The following is a 20959-nucleotide window of genomic DNA, read 5'->3' on the forward strand; positions in this document are numbered from 1 at the left end:
TCAGCCATGCCTTCAACGAACTGAAGTTCTCGCACACCCTGTTGTTCACCAAACTGAGCACTCAGTTAGCCAATCCCCAGTTGAGCACCCAGTTGAGCACCCAGTTGAGTGCCTAGGTACCTAGACAGCACAATGGCCTACACTTGTTCACAAGATCAAGGTAGCCTTTTGTATTAGGCTCTGGGGCAAATAAAGCGCAGATATTTCTTCAAATTCACTCTCTCGTATGCCGATCCCAGATGTCACCATCCGCGCCCAAGAGGATAGTGCCGTCGCACTCGGCAGCTTCCCCAATGCGGAAGCTCGCTCTCATTCAGGCGGCCAGTTCCGAAATCCGGGGTGCATAATCCACTGCCGCCGATGAATACTACCGTTACCCAGTTTTTATTTCTTCACAATGCCCACGTCGTTTCATTCTTATTGCAACTGTCCACTGGTCTTTCGGCGCGGATGAGCACCGAAAGCAACAGCAAGCGGCATAGGAACGTTCGGGGGTGAGGGCTCCGAAAGTCAGTGGGCATTGACATAAATCCCACGAATGATCAGGTCGTGTTTACAAGAGGCTTGTTTAATATCGCCGGTAAATATACCCGTAGAGCAACCATCCCGGCTCGGCAGTCCGCCGCGTGATTTCTAGTGAGCAGTATAAATCTCTCCGTTCACCTCTCCGTCAGGTCCATATACCTCTTTTCTTGGTATCAACATCCAACTCCCAATCCCTGTGCTGAACGTCATCATCTCGGGGATCACACTGCCCAACATGCGTATCCTTCTCCAGCTCTTTACCCTCCTCTGGGTCTACACATCCTTCGCCACCGCAGCCATCAGCTGGAGCCTCCAGAAGGCGAGCAACCCGACCTCTGACCAGAACGACGCCTACGCCCGTATCGAGAATGCCATGCGTCTCGCCGTTGCCAGATACAACAGGCTCGCTCCACGGGCAAACAAAGTCGTGACAGTCCAATACGTCCCCTCTGTCCAAACGGCAGACGGCAACTTCAACGGCAACATCCGCTTCGGATCAAACAGGTCCTATATGAATGAACGAGTTGCGCTACACGAGATCTCTCACACGCTAGGTGTGGGTACCACCAACGGGTTCAACCAGCGCTGCTCTCAAAACAACTGGCCGACAGCCACCCCCCTTCTGAAGAGCTGGGATGGGCAAGACGCAAAGATTAACTGCGGAGGCTCACACGTGTGGCCTTATGGTCTTAACCAGAATTCAGAAATGAGTGAAACGAACGCGAACAGACATTGTCAGCTCGTGAACGCGATGATCATTGATGGCATGTTTTGATGGGTTAGGGTTGTGAATTGGGTTAGGGTTAAGGTTACTTGGAGTTTTGCACACACCATCCTCACAGGGGCTTTCCCCTGTCACCCGCTCAAAGAAAGAGAGAAGAGAAATTACTCATCCCATCTGCTCTCCAGTCCATTGACCCCCCTCGGCCTTTCTGCCAGCGTCGTGATCCTGAACCCATGCCTCAACCCTTCCTGGGGCACGTGGACATTGTAATCGCTGATAGCAGTGTGACTTGTCACCCTATTATCCCAGAGTGCGACCGTCCCCTCCTCCCACTTGACCCTCACTTGAAAGTCCTGGCCAAACGTGATGTGGTGGAAAAGAAGCTTCAACAGCGCCTCGCTCTCCTCATCCTTCAGCCCCACAATCCTCTTGGTAAAACCCGGGTTGACAAAAAGTGCCTTTTGGCCTGTGGCAGGGTGAACCCGAACGATCGGGTGCTCGGTTTTCACTGGTTCGCGGCGCACAAACAGGCCGTCACGGCGGGCGCCTTCTGCTTGCGGAAAGCCGGAGTGCTCAGCGCGGAGGTTTTCAAGAAGCGCCTGGATGGGAGGGGAAAGACGGGCATACGCAGCAGTTTGGGACTCCCATGCCGTGTCACCTCCTGTAGGGGGCACCGAGAGCAAAGTCAGGATGGTGATCCCGGGGGGTTGGCGCTCGTAGGAAACGTCCGAGTGATAGCCGGTCGTGGTGAGACGGTTGCCTCGGCGGCGGTTTCTGTATTCGTTGTCGCTACCCAAATATATGTTATGCAATTCTTGCGATTCTTTGACGTGGGCACCGACGGGCTGAGAGAGAAGGGGTTAGAATCATCTAGACAGGGCAGGGAAGGGTAAAGGGGGGGGAGGGGGGGAGGCGCACATGAATGTGAAGAGGCCCAAAGTACCGGCCAAACTCTTTTTGCTTCTCGATGCCAATGTCTTTGAAGTCCTGATCGCGGAAAACGACGACGCCTCTCTCGGCGATGAGGAGAGCCAACTCGTCCTTTTGGATGTCGTTGAGCTGACTCAGCTGAAGACCCCGGATTTCGGTTCCAATACCAGGCGTCAAATTGATCACTTTGAGAGCGGGGGCATTCTCTTTGGACAAGAGATTGGGCTTTTCCTTGTTGGCGACGAGACCTCTGTCGTTGAACTCGAAGGGTTTGAGAGGGGGAAAAGTGGTCTCAGTGTCATAGACAGGGAGGTATGCCGAGTATTTGTACTAGGGAAGGCTGTTAGTTTTATGGACGCCATGGAGGTAGGGCATGACAGCAAGTACCTCCTCATGAATCTCCTCCTGGTAGGCCAGGGTCAACTTGAGAGGGGCACTCTCGGTGGCGGTGGTTTGAGTCTGCGTGATGGTCGCCATGTTGTGAATGTTGAGTTGGCTGAATCTGAACGTCTTCGTTCGTGGTTTATCAACACCCTTTTTATATCTCCTCGCTTGCTTCTGGCCTGATCCTATTTGCACACCTACGCGGCAATCGTGTATGCCGGTAAGTGTCAGCACGTCAACGACACGCATATGACGAACCAACCTCTCGATCTTGACGGTACGTCGTGGACAAAATATCTTTCACTGCACAAAAAACCAAATGACGCGTCGAAAGATAGTCAATACGCCTTAAAAGATAGTCAATAGACCTAAAAGGATAGTCAATAGGCATTAAAAGATTGTTTTTTTTTGATATGCCTTGAAAGATAGTTCAAAGGCCTACAAAATGGTTATGAGGCCTATCGACTTTCTTGAACGCATAGTTCAGAATATAATGTGCGTTGATTTACCTTTGCATGGCCAATTATTTTGTCCACAACGTGTGGCTGTCTGCTGTGTATCATGGGTGCGGGGTGTTGGAGTCGTGATTTGCACAGAAATGGCGATGGCTACGCCATCAGGCATTGACCACTGAAACGACATCAACAGAAGCAGTGGCCTTATTTCCGGGACAGTGCAGTGGAAGCTCTGCCGGGATCGGGACCGAGCCGGCTCCGTGCGCCGCAGCTCGGCGTGGCTGTGCGTTGATGCCATTCAAGAAACGGCGATGCAATATCATGGGAAACTGTGAAGCCTCTGGAGATAGGTACCCGACGTTACTTTATAATTCAGCTAGCTGGCCAAACCCACTAAAACACACCGCTGACATAGTCGAGCACGGTAATCTTTTCGACCAGAGGTTCAATCTCCTTCTTGAAAGCCAGATGGGCGGGGTCCTGTTCCACGTAGTAATTTCTATCATCCGTGTTTTCGAATTGCACAACGAAAGCATGTGTCATGCCATTCTTGTCCGAGAGGTCAGCCCATGAGACATGGCGAGGAGGCAAGAGTGGGAGGTACCTGGAGGTTTTCTGGGGAGTTATCTCGACCTCCTGTAATACTCTTGATATACGCGTGTTGCGAATTGGGCCGAAGGCAGTTTTCCTTGAGAGACAAGATCTTGGCACAGGCCTGATATCATGTGAGAAGGGTGTTTATTGGCCGGTAAACGACGGGGCTCACCACATCTACAGCTCCATCATCAAGATCGGGCTTAAACTTGAACAGGACAATGTGTGTCACCGTTGTGGTCGAGCCTGGGGGTGCGAGGTTGTAGTTCATGGTGGATGCGAAGCCGATGGGGTCGAAGAACAGAAACACGGAGAGAATGCAGAAGAGGGCGATGGTGATCCTCAACGCGTGAGGCCTGGCCCCGGAGATATTGACCATGTTGAACGGGTACAGAGTGGTTTGCGCAACGCTGCGGGCTTCCGGTGTGTCCTTCCCCAGAAGGTCATCGCGATTGAATCAGCATGTCTCAGTGGCCTGGCTGGGCCGAGCTGAGAAAGCAGCACGTGACACAAGAGCCCCGATAATACCCCTGAGCAGCGCCGCAGCCCAGACTGCTTCCGTGCTAGCCCGTCCAATAATCCATTGAAAGTGTGTTGATTCTCGTGAACCAACAGTCGTGATATCGTGAGATGGAGACGCGAAGGCACGTGAGGTTCTTGTGTCGGAGACTACGGTGACGTTCATTTTGCCTTGTAGTGACCAAGAGCCCCGCAATTTGCTTGGACGGCGTGGAGGGGCAGGGAGACGCCAGCAAGACCACTCGGCGCTGGCTTGGCACAGTCCAGGCCAGTGACCTGGATGAAGTCGATGATTGTCATTATTTTCTATCGACATTCTCATCCAAATTTCACCCTGTTTAGGTAGGTATGCACTAAACCACGGCGACGCATCCTCGGGACTCAAAAATTAACGCCAAGCCCCGAAAACGTCACCACGGCTGGCGGCTTCGATGGTGACGTGCACAAATGACCCGCAACATGCTCTGCAAGGTGGGGTGGCCCTTCGCCGATGCCTTCGCCGATGCCCACCCCGATCGATTGCTTGTTATCAGATCATCTGATAAAAAATCGCTCACGTTTCATGTCAAAACCAGAGACTGCTCAATTCACAACACCATTCAACTACTCTCATAATGACGCTCACCATCGACACCAAGCTCAAGCTCAACAGTGGCTACGATATCCCTCAACTGGGCTTCGGTGTCTACCAGACGTACGCTTCAAAACATGCCATTCTATCAGTGTTGAGTGTGACATGCTGACGCTCACTACAGCCCCCCTTCAGATACAGCAAGATGCGTGTCCGAAGCTGTAAAGGCCGGCTACGCCCATGTGCGAGTCCCCCCTGTGGCATATGCGCAGTTACTGACCACCCCCAGATCGACTCTGCGGCATTGTACCGCAATGAAGGAGCTTGCGGCCAGGCCATTCGTTCCTTTTCCCGCGAGAAGATCTTCTTCACCACCAAGATCATGCCTTACACATTGGGCTATGAGAGTGTTCAGTCCCAGATTGACCGCATGCTCAACGAGACGGGGCTCGGGTATCTCGATCTCGTGCTCATCCACGCCCCCTACGGCGGCTCGGCCAAACGCAAAGAATCGTGGAAGGCCCTGGTGGAGGCTGTTGAGGCCGGCAAGGTCAGAAGCATCGGTGTAAGCAACTACGGCGTTGCCCATCTCGACGAGCTGGAAAGGCACATTGCCGAGTTGGAGGAGGAGCGCGGCGGCAAGGGCAAGGGCGGCGTCATCAGCGTCGGCCAGTGGGAGATTCACCCCTGGTGCCCCAGAGACGACATTGTCGAGTGGTGCAAAAAAAGAAACATTGCTGTCGAGGCCTACTGCCCCTTGGTCCAGGGCAACCGATGGGGTGAGCCCATTGTCAAGAAGCTTGCCGAGAAGCATGGAAAGAGCGAAGCTCAGATCCTGATTCGTTGGAGCTTGCAGACAGGCCTGGTCCCCCTGCCCAAGAGCGTGAAGTCTGAAAGAATTGTCGCCAACGCTCAGGTCTACGACTTTGAGCTTACTGAGGAGGATATGAAGTCGTTAGACACTGGTGTGTACGAGCATGTGTCTTGGGATCCTACCACCGCTCCACTTAAGGATTAATTTCATCACGAGCGATAGTACCACCTAACCACGTCCGTTGTGGACCAAATGATAGAGACTGTCGCTAGCAGTAGGGCCCTAGGAGATAGCTAGCATACTTCTAGAGGTAGTGAGTAGGGCTTGACTACCTCCCTTGTATCTTAGTAGGCTTTTAAAGATAGTCCATATGTTTTCGGAAATGGTGGGAAAGCCTTGAAATGATTATATGAGGTGTTTCTATTATGATCTACGCACTTTCTTCTACGTTGTGGTCTCTATCATTCTATTCACTACGGCATATCTCACTACATCATGCCTTCTCCGTCCACCCCCCCTCTCCCTTGCACCCTCACCTTTCCCTTCCACTCTTTCCCGTCCCCTCCACCCTCTCCTCACCCCCACGCCCAGTTCAACGCCCAGTTCAACGCCCAGTTCAACGCCCAGTTCAACGCCCAGTTCAACGCCCAGTTCAACGCCCTGCTCAACGCCCTGCTAAACGTCTAGTTGAATATTGTATCATTTTAAAAGGCCTACAACTTAAACTCAACACTTTTTCATTATCTTTTAAGGCCTACCGAGTATCCTTCAAGGCCTTTTAATTATTTTCAAGGCCTATTTACTATCTTTTTAGGCCTATTGAATTTCTTTTAAAGCGTATTAACTATCTTTGAAGGCCTAATAACTATTTTTGGAGGCCTATTACTTATTTTTAAGGCCTATTAACTATATTTTGAGCTAAATGAGCTATCTTTCAAGGCCTGCTGACTATCCTTCAAGACCTGTTGACTATTTTTAAAGCCTATTATCTAGCTAGGTACCAAGCATCACTGACGATGTAGGGTGGTCTAGAATTTCAGGAACTTTGAACCGGGACAAAAACCACCAGTACGGCGAGGAATCTGTCGATGTCGTGTCAGCCTCTTCTTCTGTGGCTCCTACGAGGGGGTTCGTGGCCATGCATGATTCTGGTGCACTACCTGTTTGGTTCAGTGATTCAGGGGCTCAGGGTTCAGGGTTTAAATAGGGGTCATCACTGGAGTGCAAAGAAGAGTGTTAAGAGAGACAGAGAAGCTTACGCGGAGGTGGCCGTAAACACTTGAACTCTTGTCCCTTCGGTCATGCACATGACTGCTATGGCGAAGAGGACTGTGAAGCATGTGATCATGGCCAGTTTATGGTACAAGTTGGGGACTATAGAGAGGCAAAGAATGGCGACAATTGGAAGCATGCAGGCCACCAAAGTTGCTCCGCGATAAGTCAGCTTGAGTAGCGTGTCGCCCGAGTATGCTCGAACGTTGTCCTTTCCGATGTTAGTAACCTGATAGGCTGGCTGGATGACCACCAATCTGAATGTTGACTCACGGTTCTTGACCTCCTTTTCTGCGCTTCTTTATCTGCATCCTGCACATGGTTGGTAGATGTCTTTTCGCTTTCCTCTTGACCGGCCGTAGACTCCGAATCGTCCGCTTCTCTCTTGTGGGGGTTTTTTACAGCTTCTCTAAAGGGAATGAGCTCCTCCGCGAGCCACCGTGTCAGGCCGTCGACATCCTTTCTCCAACGAGGTGCCACAAGGTCTGATCTGGTTGGCGGTTCTGTCTTGTTCCAGAAGCTGATGAGATTCATGAACTGTTGGCGAAGTGGGGGAGGCTCTGGCTTCTTTTGCTGATCCCCCCATATCTCGCTGCCAACTCCTTGAACAGTCATGTTTCCATGATCTTCGTCCTGGAGCCACTTCACTAGTTGTCGCATGTTGTGCGTACTGGGTTCAGGGAGCGTTGATATTTGGGAGTACTGCAGGAGTGCTTCGTCTATGCCCATGTGAGCCCACGACCCGAAATATTTGACGAGCTGAGGAGAATACAACAAGATTGAACATACCGTAGCCCTTCAAACATTCCCTCAATTTTCGAATCTTCAAAAACTGTTTACTGTTGGTGCCCGGTCCCCAGAAAATCTTCTCGGGTTCTTTGTGAAACTCAGACTCGCCATGAAGGTCGAGACCATTCGAATCCCTGTCCAGCTCTTCCAGATCCTTCAATTGTTCCCTCAACACTGACAACTCGACTTGATAATACAAAAGGTTTTTGATGTGAAGGTCATGGAACCGCGAAAAGGCCGCAAAATCTGGTGTCTTCGTCATCAATCTTGCGAGATCAAGCCAGCCTTCAGCGGGGATTGGTTCCTCAATGGCAATCGATGCGAGTGATGGAGTCGTTTGGTGTTCCGCTCCGTCTATTGCTTGTGCCGGGTTGATCAAGGGATCCACTGACGCCGCTGTTACAGTTGTCGGAGCGCTGCTTCCACGCGACCTGTCACTCCCGATGGGACTGGTTGGGCTTGAGGGCTCTGAGCCTAGAGTTGAGCCTGCAAAGTCTGAGCGTGCCATTTTGAAGCCTAAGCGTACGTATCTGGGTGATAATGATGGCTGTGGAGCAAATGATATTTGGAAAGCTCGAAGCGCAGCCTTTGCAACGGGTGATGGGAAGCCAGTCCAGAGACTGGGGATTGGAGTGGCAGTCTCATGGTTAAATGGATCTAGTTGACAGCCTGTGTAGCAGGAATGCCCACTGATGATGTGATCAAAACTGCACTTAATCTACTGTATTTCTTAACACGTCAAATCAAATGGCGGATGTGTTGTGCATTGCATCCTCGCATTGCAGCAGTTCCACGAAGTCTTATAGGCTGAGGGTTGACTGATGCAGGCAGTTGACCTTCAAGCTTCCTATTTGCCGCCATATATCAGGTCGTGTTCAGCAGCTATAATCTGCCACTATGAGTGATATGCCCCTGGCCGAGAACATGATAAGTCTCATGAGCACACTCTTGTTGATACGACAGTCGCTATCTCCTGATATTTGGAACCCTTTTGGTTCACATGAGGCGGAGTCCGACGTGTTGATTTCTAAAGAGACTCACATATAATGACAAGATGGTTGTCGTTGGTGATGTGGCGCAATGGTGGTTAGCCTTGGTAGGCAGGAGTGGTTGACAATGCAATAGAGATTGCACAAAGAATTTAAGCGCTTCAAAGATAGTTGATATGCCTTCGACGATCTTTTTAGGGCCCTCTGACTATCTTGAGAGGCCTATTTCCTATCTTTTAGAGGTATATTGCGTATTTTGAGGGGCCTGTTGACTCTTTCGCAAGGCCTCAATCTCTTTGTTTACAACGTGACGGAATACCCAGCGGACTCGTGTGAACATCATGTACCTAGCTAGGTACCTACGTTTCCTGCATGGTCTAAATAGCTACTAGCCCTCACCAGGTCACGTAAACTGAGGAGAACCATACATGTGGTGCCACCAGGATCCTCGAATGCTACTTGTCTGATTACGAAGTGTGAGAGCAGAATCATGATCTGACTGAGGCACAAGGCTCTCGGCAATGACTACCGGATAGTAATGGATGCCACACACCACAAGATAATTCCCGCAGCAAACTCTGGTAAGGGTGCGTGGCAGTGCACACACTTGTCAAATCAAGTCCCTGGTTGTGTGCGACACACCATGAGTAACATTGGAACCTAACATCTGAGCGCTGGTGTAGAACAGGCCCCAGATTGGAGAGCCCCAACAATCAGAGGACGTACCATGAGGCTCCATAGTCACCTACCATGGGATTGAAGGCAGGCTCCATGCATTGTAAATTCACAACTCAGAATTGCTGTATGTTGTGCATGCATAACTTCATGCATCCATAGATTCAGGGGTATTGTTTACAATTTGTTTTGTGAACACACAGTTAACGATGGAATACACAAAGATAACTTTTGTTGTTCTATCCGGCGTTGTGAAAGGTCAAACGATGAAAAACAGAGACTCACGGGTCGAGCTGACAACTAACAGGTTGAGGCGTCACAGCTGATTGCCCCCCTCAAGTCCAGGTGTGCCTCATTTCGACCAGGGGGTTACCACCAAGGGCCAATCCCTTGGCCATAAAAGGGCAGGCAATACTTTCTTGACGCAGTAGATGGCCGAAATTGGACAGTATCGTTTGGGAAGGCCTGACGCCTCACCAAAAATGAACAGGCCCTGAACACCATCTTCAGCTCTCCCACGTCGGGGCCCATCCACAGACCACCATCCAACTCCAAACCGTGGAAGTACTTGATGAGGTGATGCGTATCGGTGAGGGCGAGCCCCTCTTCTCTTTACCTATTGTAACTGGCCTCCTCACAGTGAAGAGCCCCGAACAAGCCGGTGATGATCACGACATAGCAAACAACATCACCAGGCTCTGCGGCACAACGGCCTCTTTGACCTGAAAATTCTGGTTTCCGTGTGTACGCCACGCTCGAAAGAGTACATGCGAAAGTTCCCGTTCTTATGGTCCGAGCCTTGTTGTGTGTCTATCTCAGCTCAAGGTAGACAGATATAAGTTTCCACGCTGTTTGATCCCAGCTACACACAGGTCGACAGAAGCATTTGTCCATCTCAGCTTCAGAAAGACAGAAGGGTTTGTCTATCTCAGGATTATATAGACGAATTACCTCCTTCTACCCACGCCAGTTACACGCATAACACCAAACGATAAGATGTCCAGTACTGGAGGCGCTACTTTTGTCGATGGGCGCTGTAGGTTATTTCGTCTTTGAGTCAGCGTGACGGGGCACTTCAATAGACACTAACATTTATATATAGCGCCACAGGCCTGGAAGCTCGAAAAATCCAGACTAGATAAAGCTCTCACCGATGCGCAACGAACGCTCGATGGCCGCAAGAGAAGCGACCCGGAAGGCAAAGATCCGAGAACTGCGAATGCTGTTGCTCTAGCGCAGTATGCCGTTGATGTGGCGAACATTCATGTGGCACAATACCACATACGTGTAGCTTTTGCCAGTGGAGATGTTGATGACAAGAAGAAGAAGTCTCTTCTGGAGCAGTTGGCTGAGTTGGAGACGGAACTTCAGGAGTTGGCCCAGGGAAAAGCGAAGAAGGCTGCAAATGGCCAGAACTGATGGTTTTCATACCTAGGTAAGGACAGCTATGTGCAAGGACAAGGACAAGGATCTACACTCGTTTACAAGATCAGGATGTCCTTTGACGCTGGGTTTGTCGCAAATGGAGGACAGATCTTTCTTTGAACCAACCCTCTTGTATGTCGGTTTCAAATATTTCTTCTGTGCATCAAAGTCAGTCTTTTCCGAGTGTAATCCTTTCCCACTCGCACCCACATTCAGGTGGCTTGAGATGCTTTCCAACGAGTAAGTAGGCAGTTCGGAAGGCAGGTTCCGTCAGCTAGCGATTGAAAGCATGAGGGAAGCGGGTTATCCCGCTGTTTACATCTCCATCGCAATTTATCCGATCATTTCGATGCAACACTTCCTCCCAAACCGGGTCTTCGTTCCCAAATTCCCGGGAATACCTGCCCCAGCTCCATTCCGTCCATTCTGAAAAGGCAAGTCGGACGACTGAACCGGGCCGGCTACGCCAAGGTCCCTGTGTGGGTGGGTATCATGAAAATGTCATAAAGTCTCACTTTTCCACCGTTGAAGCTTGGTGAAAAGCTTGACTCTTCTAGTCACCTTGGAATTGTTCAATCTCAACCTGGCTCTCAAGATGCGTGTTTTCTCTGCTGTTCTCCTACTGACGGCCGGTGCGGCGGCCCAGCGCGGGCCATATGAGCAGTGTGGTGGTACCGGGCGACCAGACGAGAGCTGCAGTGCTGGCTGGCAGTGCACCACATACAAGTAAAGCCTCCTCAAGACTCCTATTCCCACATTGCGGTCGATGATTACTGACGCTTCCCAGCCCATATTATGCCCAGTGCGTTCCAGCAGCCACCTCCGCCCCGGCACCAACCTCGACACCGGCACCGTCCCCCACACCTGTCCCATCATCTTCCCAGCTTATTACCTCCTCCTCTCGTGTAATCACCACTCTCACCACTGTCACTACACCCCCATCCATCACCACCTCTACCCAAGCCGGCTCAGGCTCCGGCCCGGTTGTCCCCACTCCAACCACGCTGCAATCAGGGTGGTACTGGATCCGCGCGGTCGCCACGCCCAACTACCGCTCTTATCTCCAGCCCCAGCCGACATCCACCCCCGTCCCCAGAGCAGCGGTCCTCGCCAACTCCAAGACGGCCGCCCAGTTCCAGCTCACCTCCGGCCAGCTAATCCAGAACAACTTTGGCAACTCCCCCAACCTCTACCTCAACGTCGAGAACCCCACCGACAAAACCCAAAGAAGACTCAGGACATGGTTTGACACCACACCAAACACCTATGGTACCTTTGGCTGGCAGGGCGACACCCTCACCTGGACCGTCAGTGACATCAACAGGCCCAACAGTGCTGCTTGGTTGGTCTGTGGTGATAGCAAGGAGGTCTTCATCAACACTGGGGCGTTCCTGTGGGATACACCTGCGGGATGTTTCGATCATACTGTAAGTTTGACTTTTCCCTTCATATGAGAAGTGAGCTAACAGCTGGGGGTGATAGATCCACTCGTACAATGGCGCCCAGGCCGATGTTTGAGATGGAGAAGATTTCGAAAAGTGATGTTTCAATGGGTTGATGGCTGCATAGTGATAGAGGAATCGAGATTAGAAAACAATCGAGACGTTATGGCCACATGGACTCATACATGTACAACCAATCATCCCAATACTGTTCAAACCGCCCAGTCAGCCAGCTTCTTCCGTCTCCATCTCCACCAATCTTCCACGGTCTTGTGTGTAGGCCCTCAGTCTTGAGGTGACGCTTCAGAGCTACGTTCATGCTGAACGAACTTGGGCTGATGCCAAAGAAATAGTCACTCTCGACCAACACAACAAAGTCGATCAGGGCTTGTTGGTCCCAGGTCAGAGCCTCCAACATCAGCAGGTCCTCCCTCGAGTACTTGGCAAGCAGGTCATGTTTGGTGATGACACCCATGCCCAACCTCCTTTCAGCCTCTTCAACCAGCCTCGCTGCATCTGTCTTATTCCCCGTCGCCAAATAAGCAGCTTTGATCCCCGTTGCCTCAGATGCCGTCAGATACGCCTCTGTCTGGTTCCCAAAATCCGGCCACCGACTCAGCGCATCGCTCTCAGTTCTCAAATGTAACCCCACATACCGTCCGCTTCCCCCATGTCTTTTTGCAAACTCTCTCATGTACCCCTTTGCTCTGAACCCCAAAGCCAGAATATCCTCCCTGAACCTCAACAGCCCTCCAAAACTGGCAGTGAATTCTGGCCCATCCTTCCAAGTAGGCCACTCAAACTGCACTCCCCAAGGAAACCTAACCGGCCGGGGGCTCATCTCGTTCAACTCAGGCCATCCAAACTCTTTCTCCGTCCTGTCCAGGTAACCGGAAAATGCCTTGTTGAATACCCCGACGTGTTTGTTGAGGTCCCGCTTATCACAGCCTCCCCTCTTCCCCAGATCATGTGGCCTGACCTTTTCGGCTTTCACGGGGAGCTGTACGTTGGGGATGCTCTCATCATTATCGTAGACCGTGATCCGAGGGCAAGCCCTTTCCAGATTGGTTCGGAAGTGGTCCTCGTCAAAGAAGTAGGTGAACGGCTGGTAGTCCAGCATCAAATCTGCTAGATTCTTCTCGCTGCGAGTGCGGATGCGGGGCAGGACGATGCCGGTGGCGCCGGCTTCGATACCATAGCGGATGCAAGTGAGGATGTAATTCCGGATGTTACCAATTCCTCCCGAATTGTTGTCGCAAATAAACACCAGGCCGGGCCTCCAAATGGTCTGCTCCCGGCAGACACGCTCGAGAGGCCAGCGGACGAAGGGTGAGTCGGGGAGAGACAGATCGACCGGGTTTGGTTGGGGTTGCTGGTAAGGTGAGAGTGAGGTCCTGTAAGTGCTTTCGTACAAGCATATTTTGGGGAGGCGGCAAGACCAGATGGTGACCAAGGAGATGAGGCAGACAAGAAACAGAACGCCCCGAGGCCGGGAGACCAGAGAGGGAGACATGGCTGGGCTGATGAAGCCCATTTTTGTCTTCATCTCATGAACAAAACATCCTGAGGCTCAGAGAATGGAGAAATGGAGACGTGTTGATGTGCGGATAAATGGGCTTGGGGTCGAATGCCATGGCGGACAGTGACCCGCTTTTGCCCACGGAGGCACAACTCCGAGCCCATCACCCGGCATCCAAGAGAGGGATGCTTCGATCGTAAAGCTTGTGGAGCTTGTGAAAGTGAAGAAGACAGTTAAAAGCCTGTGTCTTGTATTGATTTACAAAACATGACTTCATGTGATCAGAACGTTTGAGGCAGAGGTCATGAGATTGAATGTGGGTGGCCGATAAGACTTGTTCCAGCCTGAGAATGAGACAGCGCTGAATATCGAGATTCTGTGAATAGTCAGCATTATAACTATAAATCGTTGCGATTTACAGCCCACAGGGAAAAGAGAGAGTGATAGACAATGTCCGCCAGACAGGAAATCGAGAGAGTTGACATCGCCGAGCTTCGTTACTTCCGTGTCCCTGAGTTGGGTCTTGGCATCAATCCCTGCTAGCGGGACTCAGGTGGGGTTGATGCGGGGTGATAAGATGCCCCACTAAAAAGTTGAAAATCCACAAATTTTTGGTGGGCGGCCCTCGAGATTTTTGCGACCACGACGAACCCCGCCAGCCAGTCCCTCTCTCTAATTGTCGCATTGCCGCAAAGTAATTGAACACCCTACTCGACTGAATATCGCTACCTAGTCAAGAAACACCTTCGAAATGTCCAAGCGCACTGCCGACGAAGACAGCGCCGGCCCCCTCAAGGGCCGCAGCCGCCCCGATGCTATGGACATCGACGATGACAAGACCAACGAGATGGGCGAGTTCGAGGACGAGTTCGAGGATGAGTTTGAGAGCGAGGATGAGATCATCGAGGCTGGTGTCGACGGCAGACCAGATGCCGAACGAGAGGCTGAGGAGGGCGCTATGGAGCTCGACAACCCCCAGGGCACATTCATCGTCGGCAGAACAAAACTCGAGCCTGGCCAGACCCTCTCTCCCGATCCCACCACATACCGCATGCTTCACAACCTGAGCACACCATGGCCATGCCTCTCCTTCGACATTATCCGCGACGGGCTCGGCGACAACCGCAGCGTCTACCCCATGACCATGTACACAGTAGCAGGCACCCAGGCCGAGAACACAAAGGCCTCGGACAACTCTCTCATGGTGATGAAGCTGAGCGCCCTGAGCAAGATGCAAGGCGGTGACGACGACGATTCCAGCGACGAGGAGGACGACGATGAGGATTCCGACCCTCTCCTCGAGCACAAGAGTATCCCTCTCAACAGCACCACCAACAGGATACGAGCTCACCAGGCCCCTGCCACTGGTGCCTCGCAGACCCCGACCACCCTCACCGCGACCATGACCGAGTCCACCAATGTTTACATTCACGACATTACCCCCCACCTCGCCTCTTTTGATACCCCGGGTACCATCATCACCCCCCAACAAAACAAGCCCGTCTGCACCATCCGCGCCCACAAGTCCGAGGGTTATGCTGTCGACTGGTCGACCCTTCACCCACAGGGAAAGCTCCTGACTGGTGACAACGACGGTCTCATCTATGTCACCACCCGCACCGACGGCGGCGGCTTTGTGACCGACAACCGCCCCTTCACCGGCCACACCTCCTCGGTAGAAGAGCTCCAATGGTCGCCCTCGGAAGCCTCCGTTTTCGCTTCTGCCTCGTCTGATGGCACCATTCGCGTCTGGGATGTCCGCAGCAAGGCCCGCAAGCCAGCGCTCAGCATGCAAGTTAGCAATGTCGACGTAAACGTCATGTCCTGGTCGAGACAAACCACCCATCTCTTGGCTTCCGGTGACGATGCTGGTGTGTGGGGTGTCTGGGATCTCAGACAATGGAAGTCGGATGGAAAGCCCACACCCATCGCCAGCTTCGACTACCACAAGGAGCAGATTACCAGTGTCGAATGGCATCCCACTGATGACAGTATCGTTGCCGTCTCTGCTGGTGATAACACCGTCACCATTTGGGACTTGGCCGTCGAGCTGGATGACGAGGAGAGCAAGGACACGGGTGGTGTTGCGGACGTGCCTCCCCAGCTTCTGTTTGTGCACTACCAGAACCTGGCCAAGGAGGTCCACTGGCACCCACAGATTCCCGGCGTGCTGGCTGCCACAGGCGAGGAGTTTAGCGTTTTCAGGACTATTAGCGTATAGAGGATCTGCTTGGGAAATAAAACGCAAGATTACCACGCCACACACAGCAAACACCTGGACACACGACAGGAATGATCATTCAATGTGATGAAGAACCCCATTTGCCCCCAGCTCCTTACGATACTCACAGACAGACACAACAAACAAATTAAGCTAGTAGTTGTACACTGGTCCCGGCGGAGCGAAACCGGTCAGCTTTTCCCCGTTCAAAGGCTGGAACTTCTTCTCCTTGTACCACGTGTGCGCATTCTCAGCCAGACTCTTGACCTCGTTCATGTCAAACTGCGGCGCCGGCAGGAGCTGGAACACACCCTCCGAATAATCGGGTGAGATGTTGTACAGCTGGGCGAGATATTTCTTCTGTTCCAGGTGTCAGCTACAAACTATTTCGTCCTCACTGATCTGAAGCATACCTGAATCTCTGGGTACTTGACAATGCCCAAGTACTTGGCCGTATTCTGAATCGTGTTCTCCCGCTGCTGGGGCGTCATTACCCTCGCCCAAAGCTGTGTTGCCTGCGTATAGTCATTCTTCTTTCCCTCATGCCAGTAATGGCTCTTCCGGCTCATGATGTTGTCGCTGACAGCATACGGCGCCTCGGCTGCGTCGGGCCTGAACTTGTGAGCAAAGCTGTTGGGGGCATACTGCTTGTTACCGGCATGGTTGGCATCCGACCTCATGGGGCCGTCAAAGTTGAGCGAGGCGTAGCTCTTGGCCATGAAGGGGCAGTTGACGGGGATCTGGTGGAGGTTGACACCGATGCGGTGATATTGGGCGTCTCTGTAGAAGAACATGCGGAACTGGAGAAGCGGGTCGGGCGAATCCTCAATGCCGGGAACCATGCTGCCGGGGGAGAAGGCGGCCTGCTCGACGTCGCGGGTGAAGTTCTCGGGATTTTTGTTGAGGACGAGGCGGCCAAACTCCTTGAGTGGGAACTGGTCTCTGGGCCAGACCTTGGTCACGTCAAAGGGGTCAAAGCCGAGAAGGTCGGGGTCGGCCTGCTCGGGCTGCATCACCTGGACGTAGGCAGTCCACTCAATCTCCTCGCCGGCCTCAATGGTGTCCCAGAGGTCACGCTTGGAATAATCTGGATCACGGCCGCACATAGCAACAGCCTCGGAATCGGTAAACTGCTTCTGGCCGTGTTTGGCGAGGAAGGTGTACTTGATGTACACGAACTTACCCTCCTTGTTGACCCACTTGAACGTGTGGCAGCCGTAGCCATGGTTGTATCGCCAGCCAACAGGAGTGCCGTGGTCTGAGAAGAACATGAGGCCGGCATGATTGGCCTCGGGTGTGTTGGCCAACAGATCAAAGAGAGCATCATAGTCGAGGAGGAAGTTGCGGGGGTTGCGGGACTGAGAGCGGATGACATCGGGGCCTTGAATGGGATCGCGGCAGAAGAAGACGGGGAAATTGAGGCCCACGATGTCGTAGTTGCCTTCGGTGGTGTAGAACTTGATGGCAAAGCCACGGGGGTTGCGGCCTTCGTCGGGAAACTCACGGCCAAAGGTGACGGTCGAGAAGCGGGTGAAGACGGGGGTCTTTTCACCCACGCTGGAGAGGAAGTCGGCTTTCTGGGGTAAGGTCAGCACCTCTTCTGCTCGCAAAAGTTTCAACCTGAGAGATACCTACGGTGAGGTCAGTCACATCCTTGGTACACTCAAAGTAACCAAAGGCACCAGAGCCGCATGGGTGAACCATACGCTCGAGGGGCTTGGACCGGTTAAAGTGCTGCTGCTTCTGGAAGAGAAACACATCGCTGGCTACGGGAATACCACCGATGGTCTTGCTGTGGACGGGGTCCGGGAATGGGATGGCTTCATTGTTGGTGAAGTAAAGGGCATCGTCTTCTCTCTTTCCGCCAGCTGAGGCACCGGACACCTTTGCGATGATGTCGGCGGGGCCCTCGTTGGCGCTCTGCATATGGGTCATACGAGGGTTGCGGCGCTCACCCACCAACTCGGCGGCAATGCCAGCAGCAGTCGCCTTGAGAGGGTGCTGGCGCGGGTCCATCTGGTTGGAGTTGAGGCCCGACATGGTGATTCTTGGCTGTGATGGTCTTCAGATTCGAAACAATCCGTAAAGGTTCTCGGGATGAAGTAACAGGAGAGCTGGGATAGGCAGCGGTCCTCGACCCAGATGCCCCTTCAACCCCTTTATATCACGGGCACCACCATCTTGGCATCTTCTTCATCACGACCATAAAACCCCACATGTCGATCAAAGACAATGACTTCCTGTACAACAGACACTTCCCCGCATGAGGAAGTCGAGTCAATGAATCATCATGTTAGAGAAGGGTAGGAGGAAGCTTGCCCACAGGCTCGGCAAGCCGAAGCTGTCCAGGAACAAAGGCTCCGGCTAGACACAAGGTGGTTGACTGGGGCCTGGAGCTATTGATGTTTGCGAATCTCGATACCATTGTCCAATAGGCAAGGGGCTGTTTTGTTGCTGCAGGAGGCTGTCTGTAATGATGACATCATCGATTGAACCTGTCGTTTTTTGACTGAAACAACCAACGAACCACAGTCCTCGGCGGTCAGTGCGAGGTGATTTGTGCTTCAGATTCTTATCACGGTCGCAAAAGGTTCATTGTCTCACAGGTTGATTTTGTGATGTTGAAGCTCGGTCTGAATGGCGCTGCTTTGCGGGGACATGAGTTGAGTCGAGTGGAGGACCAGTTGACTTATCGGTTGTGCTTATCAGCCCAAGTCCGGTAGAAGTGTCTGGTATCTCAACTTGGGGAATCTTGGGACGATGGAAAAGTTGAGATGGCTATATGTGAAGGTCCCAGCTCCTGGGATGGCTCTGTTCACTCTCACGTCTTCCTGACGTGAGTTCCTGTCCCACCTGGCACTACCAAATCTCTACAAATATTGACCTACGATCCTTGGCGCAAAAGTTGTTTTTCCTCTTTTTGATATTCTTAAGCCGATCGAACCCTTGCCCATTCCTCCACAATGCTTGCAAGTCGCTTCCTGACCAAAAGACTCATCCCACGGCCAGGGTTTTCACCAGCTTCGGTCATCTCGGCCCGTGTCAGGCCCATTCAGACGCAGAACGCCCTGGGTGTTGCTTGTATGGCCACAATCACCCAGGCTATTACCGACGACCACCGCCATATCCAGGATTGCTACAACGAAGTGGTCAACTCGAGTGACCCGGACCACCAGCAGCGTTGGGGCAATCAGTTCACGTGGGAACTCGCTCGTCACTCGGTGGGAGAGGAGCTGATTCTGTACCCTGCTTTCGAGTGGCACATGGGCACCGTGGGAAGCCAGATTGCCGAGACGGACAGAAAGGATCATCACCAGGTTCAGCTCCATCTCCGGGCGTGGCAGAGCTGCTACTAACTCCATGAAGGTCAAGAAAATGCTCAAGGACTTTCAGAGCATGAGCTCTAGCGACCCCGATTATATACCAAGGATCAAGGAGCTTTGGTGCAAGCTCGAGGACCACATCAAGGACGAAGAAGGCTATGACCTGCCTGCTCTCGAAGAGAAACTGACACCTGAGCATTCCGAGTCCATGGCGAAAAGCTTTGGACGAACCAAGCACTTTGTTCCCAGCCGCAGTCACCCCTTGGCTGGAGAGCATCCCCCGTTTGAATCGGTCGTGGGTTTGCTCACAGCCCCGATTGACCGCCTTACCGACTTGTTCCGCAAATTTCCGGAGAAGGGGGAGGAGGCAAAGCCGAGCGGGCCAAGGATTGATATACCGCCAGGAAGCAATGTGATTCACGACTGAGGGCTAAGGCACCTTGAAAGGGTTGCTTGTTTCCTACGCTGTTAATCTCGACGTGGCTAGACTGACCATGCCCGGATTGCTGGAACCGGGGGGTGAAAAGTGCTTGGAACTTGTACATATCTCGACAAGAGAAAACAAAAATTCTTCTCCCATTGAAGGAATTGCTATCATGCCGCGCTTTTCCAAAAACGGTACCTAATCCATAATATCTATGGTCATCCCTAACATCTCCAAGGACTGTCGGGGCTTGGAGGTCCAAGACAGAAACCGAATCCGTGTGCCTCCCTACGGTCTCGCTCGCCTACCTTGGTATGATGGCTCCAGCTCGTTGACCCTCCTTCGACATTGTATATACCCTAGGTAAGCATTTACACCCCATGACCGATCCGTGATAACACCTGGCTGTAATGAGACAAGGCACCAATTAGCACATGTAAATAAACAATTTTAAGTCCTCTCATAAACAATAACTCCGTAACACGGTGCCTCCATCTAGGGGTACCTTATCTAACTGTCGCAAAGCCATCCGCACTTCGCCATTTCCTCGCCGTATTTCATCCACATCATCCCGTCAGATTCCCGTGAGATTTGGAGAAACGCCCTCATAAATCCCTTGATGTTAGGTATCGAACCGCTCCTCTCTCCCTCTCCCTCTCCCTCTCCCCTCTCCCCTCCCCTCTCCCTTCCATCTTAATTCTTGAATACCTTTGATGACCAGCCCCCGGTAATTGGAGGCGGCGCGGCCGCGGGCTTCAGACTCGAATCTAGAGGGAACAGATATGTTAGTTATGTCCATGCTGGAACACGAAAGTAAAGGCATAGTCAACCTACAAATTTCCCTGCCGGGGTTCGGCTTGAGGTGGCTTGGGTGATCCGCCAGTACCTTCTGTGAGCAGTTGCCCACAAGCCAGTACTCGGCGGCCACCGGCCGCTTCAGTTTCCGCAGCTGTTGTGGGTTCCGCTGCGTTCGGGTCGTCAAGTTGCAGGCAGTGTGACGTCCCGGCCCTGGTCGTCTTGATAGTAGTCTGAGCTTTTCGCGGTGCTTGATTGCTTGCTGCCGGATCTCCAGCACCCTGCTTCTGGGAAGTGATACCAGGACCGCTGATAGAGATCCCCTCCACATATAGGCCGATCTCCGGGTCGGGGTCCCCCTTGCCTGGCCGACTTTGCCCGGTCTTCTTCTGCCCGCACTGTGGTTGAATGCTGATGGGCATTGTGACAGCTGGGCTCCTGGGCTGTTGGACTTGTCGTCAGTCAGTAACCAGATGACAACTGCTTCGCATACAGAGATCAGACCTACCTTTGAAGCTCGAGATTGAATATAAATCGACGTCAACGATGGACGTGATATTGGTGGGAGT

The 20959-nt window shown here is 52.4% G+C and overlaps 13 protein-coding genes across 13 annotated transcripts; 6 read left to right on the top strand and 7 right to left on the bottom strand.

Moving 5' to 3' along the window:
* Nucleotides 1-760: 760 nt before the first annotated feature.
* On the top strand, nucleotides 761-1300 carry QC764_701140 (uncharacterized protein; the record flags this gene model as incomplete). Its single annotated transcript, XM_062949780.1, has 1 exon — nucleotides 761-1300. The coding sequence occupies one exon, from the start codon at nucleotides 761-763 to the stop codon at nucleotides 1298-1300; it is 540 nt and encodes a 179-aa protein (XP_062796881.1).
* Nucleotides 1301-1310: 10 nt separating this feature from the next.
* On the bottom strand, nucleotides 1311-2812 carry QC764_701130 (uncharacterized protein; the record flags this gene model as incomplete). The annotated part of the gene is made up of 3 exons (XM_062949779.1): nucleotides 1311-2094; nucleotides 2168-2509; nucleotides 2567-2812. 3 exons carry the CDS (start codon nucleotides 2810-2812, stop codon nucleotides 1411-1413), a joined length of 1272 nt encoding a protein of 423 aa, XP_062796882.1. The 3' UTR covers nucleotides 1311-1410.
* A 599-nt stretch (nucleotides 2813-3411) lies between these two features.
* Nucleotides 3412-4579, bottom strand: QC764_701120 (uncharacterized protein; the record flags this gene model as incomplete). Its single annotated transcript, XM_062949778.1, has 3 exons — nucleotides 3785-4579; nucleotides 3623-3733; nucleotides 3412-3567 (listed from the first exon to the last, which is right to left on the bottom strand). Exons 1-3 carry the CDS (start codon nucleotides 3989-3991, stop codon nucleotides 3412-3414), a joined length of 474 nt encoding a protein of 157 aa, XP_062796883.1. The 5' UTR covers nucleotides 3992-4579.
* On the top strand, nucleotides 4109-5952 carry QC764_701110 (uncharacterized protein). Its single transcript, XM_062949777.1, has 3 exons — nucleotides 4109-4825; nucleotides 4887-4944; nucleotides 4992-5952. The coding sequence occupies exons 1-3, from the start codon at nucleotides 4746-4748 to the stop codon at nucleotides 5718-5720; spliced, it is 867 nt and encodes a 288-aa protein (XP_062796884.1). The 5' UTR covers nucleotides 4109-4745; the 3' UTR covers nucleotides 5721-5952.
* A 378-nt stretch (nucleotides 5953-6330) lies between these two features.
* On the bottom strand, nucleotides 6331-8835 carry QC764_701100 (uncharacterized protein). Its single transcript, XM_062949776.1, has 5 exons — nucleotides 8619-8835; nucleotides 7578-8489; nucleotides 7062-7507; nucleotides 6776-6999; nucleotides 6331-6598 (listed from the first exon to the last, which is right to left on the bottom strand). Exons 2-5 carry the CDS (start codon nucleotides 8083-8085, stop codon nucleotides 6553-6555), a joined length of 1224 nt encoding a protein of 407 aa, XP_062796885.1. The 5' UTR covers nucleotides 8086-8489; nucleotides 8619-8835; the 3' UTR covers nucleotides 6331-6552.
* A 972-nt stretch (nucleotides 8836-9807) lies between these two features.
* On the top strand, nucleotides 9808-10782 carry QC764_0107680 (uncharacterized protein). Its single transcript, XM_062941130.1, has 2 exons — nucleotides 9808-10277; nucleotides 10344-10782. The coding sequence occupies exons 1-2, from the start codon at nucleotides 10238-10240 to the stop codon at nucleotides 10658-10660; spliced, it is 357 nt and encodes a 118-aa protein (XP_062796886.1). The 5' UTR covers nucleotides 9808-10237; the 3' UTR covers nucleotides 10661-10782.
* Nucleotides 10783-11070: 288 nt separating this feature from the next.
* Nucleotides 11071-12184, top strand: QC764_701090 (uncharacterized protein; the record flags this gene model as incomplete). The annotated part of the gene is made up of 3 exons (XM_062949775.1): nucleotides 11071-11392; nucleotides 11454-12096; nucleotides 12149-12184. Exons 1-3 carry the CDS (start codon nucleotides 11262-11264, stop codon nucleotides 12182-12184), a joined length of 810 nt encoding a protein of 269 aa, XP_062796887.1. The 5' UTR covers nucleotides 11071-11261.
* Nucleotides 12185-12271: 87 nt separating this feature from the next.
* QC764_701080 (uncharacterized protein) lies at nucleotides 12272-13654 on the bottom strand (the record flags this gene model as incomplete). The annotated part of the gene is made up of 1 exon (XM_062949774.1): nucleotides 12272-13654. One exon carries the CDS (start codon nucleotides 13652-13654, stop codon nucleotides 12272-12274), a length of 1383 nt encoding a protein of 460 aa, XP_062796888.1.
* A 136-nt stretch (nucleotides 13655-13790) lies between these two features.
* Nucleotides 13791-14112, bottom strand: QC764_0107710 (uncharacterized protein; the record flags this gene model as incomplete). Its single annotated transcript, XM_062941131.1, has 2 exons — nucleotides 13791-14003; nucleotides 14077-14112. 2 exons carry the CDS (start codon nucleotides 14110-14112, stop codon nucleotides 13791-13793), a joined length of 249 nt encoding a protein of 82 aa, XP_062796889.1.
* A 266-nt stretch (nucleotides 14113-14378) lies between these two features.
* On the top strand, nucleotides 14379-15848 carry rrb1 (Ribosome assembly protein rrb1; the record flags this gene model as incomplete). Its single annotated transcript, XM_062949773.1, has 1 exon — nucleotides 14379-15848. The coding sequence occupies one exon, from the start codon at nucleotides 14379-14381 to the stop codon at nucleotides 15846-15848; it is 1470 nt and encodes a 489-aa protein (XP_062796890.1).
* Nucleotides 15849-16001: 153 nt separating this feature from the next.
* Nucleotides 16002-18479, bottom strand: QC764_701060 (uncharacterized protein; the record flags this gene model as incomplete). The annotated part of the gene is made up of 3 exons (XM_062949772.1): nucleotides 17484-18479; nucleotides 16262-17425; nucleotides 16002-16208 (listed from the first exon to the last, which is right to left on the bottom strand). The coding sequence occupies exons 1-3, from the start codon at nucleotides 17886-17888 to the stop codon at nucleotides 16002-16004; spliced, it is 1776 nt and encodes a 591-aa protein (XP_062796891.1). The 5' UTR covers nucleotides 17889-18479.
* A 332-nt stretch (nucleotides 18480-18811) lies between these two features.
* On the top strand, nucleotides 18812-19598 carry QC764_701050 (uncharacterized protein; the record flags this gene model as incomplete). Its single annotated transcript, XM_062949771.1, has 2 exons — nucleotides 18812-19165; nucleotides 19215-19598. 2 exons carry the CDS (start codon nucleotides 18812-18814, stop codon nucleotides 19596-19598), a joined length of 738 nt encoding a protein of 245 aa, XP_062796892.1.
* Nucleotides 19599-20288: 690 nt separating this feature from the next.
* QC764_0107750 (uncharacterized protein) lies at nucleotides 20289-20812 on the bottom strand (the record flags this gene model as incomplete). The annotated part of the gene is made up of 3 exons (XM_062941132.1): nucleotides 20289-20362; nucleotides 20430-20603; nucleotides 20671-20812. 3 exons carry the CDS (start codon nucleotides 20810-20812, stop codon nucleotides 20289-20291), a joined length of 390 nt encoding a protein of 129 aa, XP_062796893.1.
* Between the last annotated feature and the right edge of the window lie 147 nt (nucleotides 20813-20959).

The sequence above is a fragment of the Podospora pseudoanserina genome (assembly GCF_035222485.1).
Source record: "Podospora pseudoanserina strain CBS 124.78 chromosome 7 map unlocalized CBS124.78p_7, whole genome shotgun sequence".
Lineage (NCBI taxonomy): Eukaryota > Fungi > Ascomycota > Sordariomycetes > Sordariales > Podosporaceae > Podospora > Podospora pseudoanserina.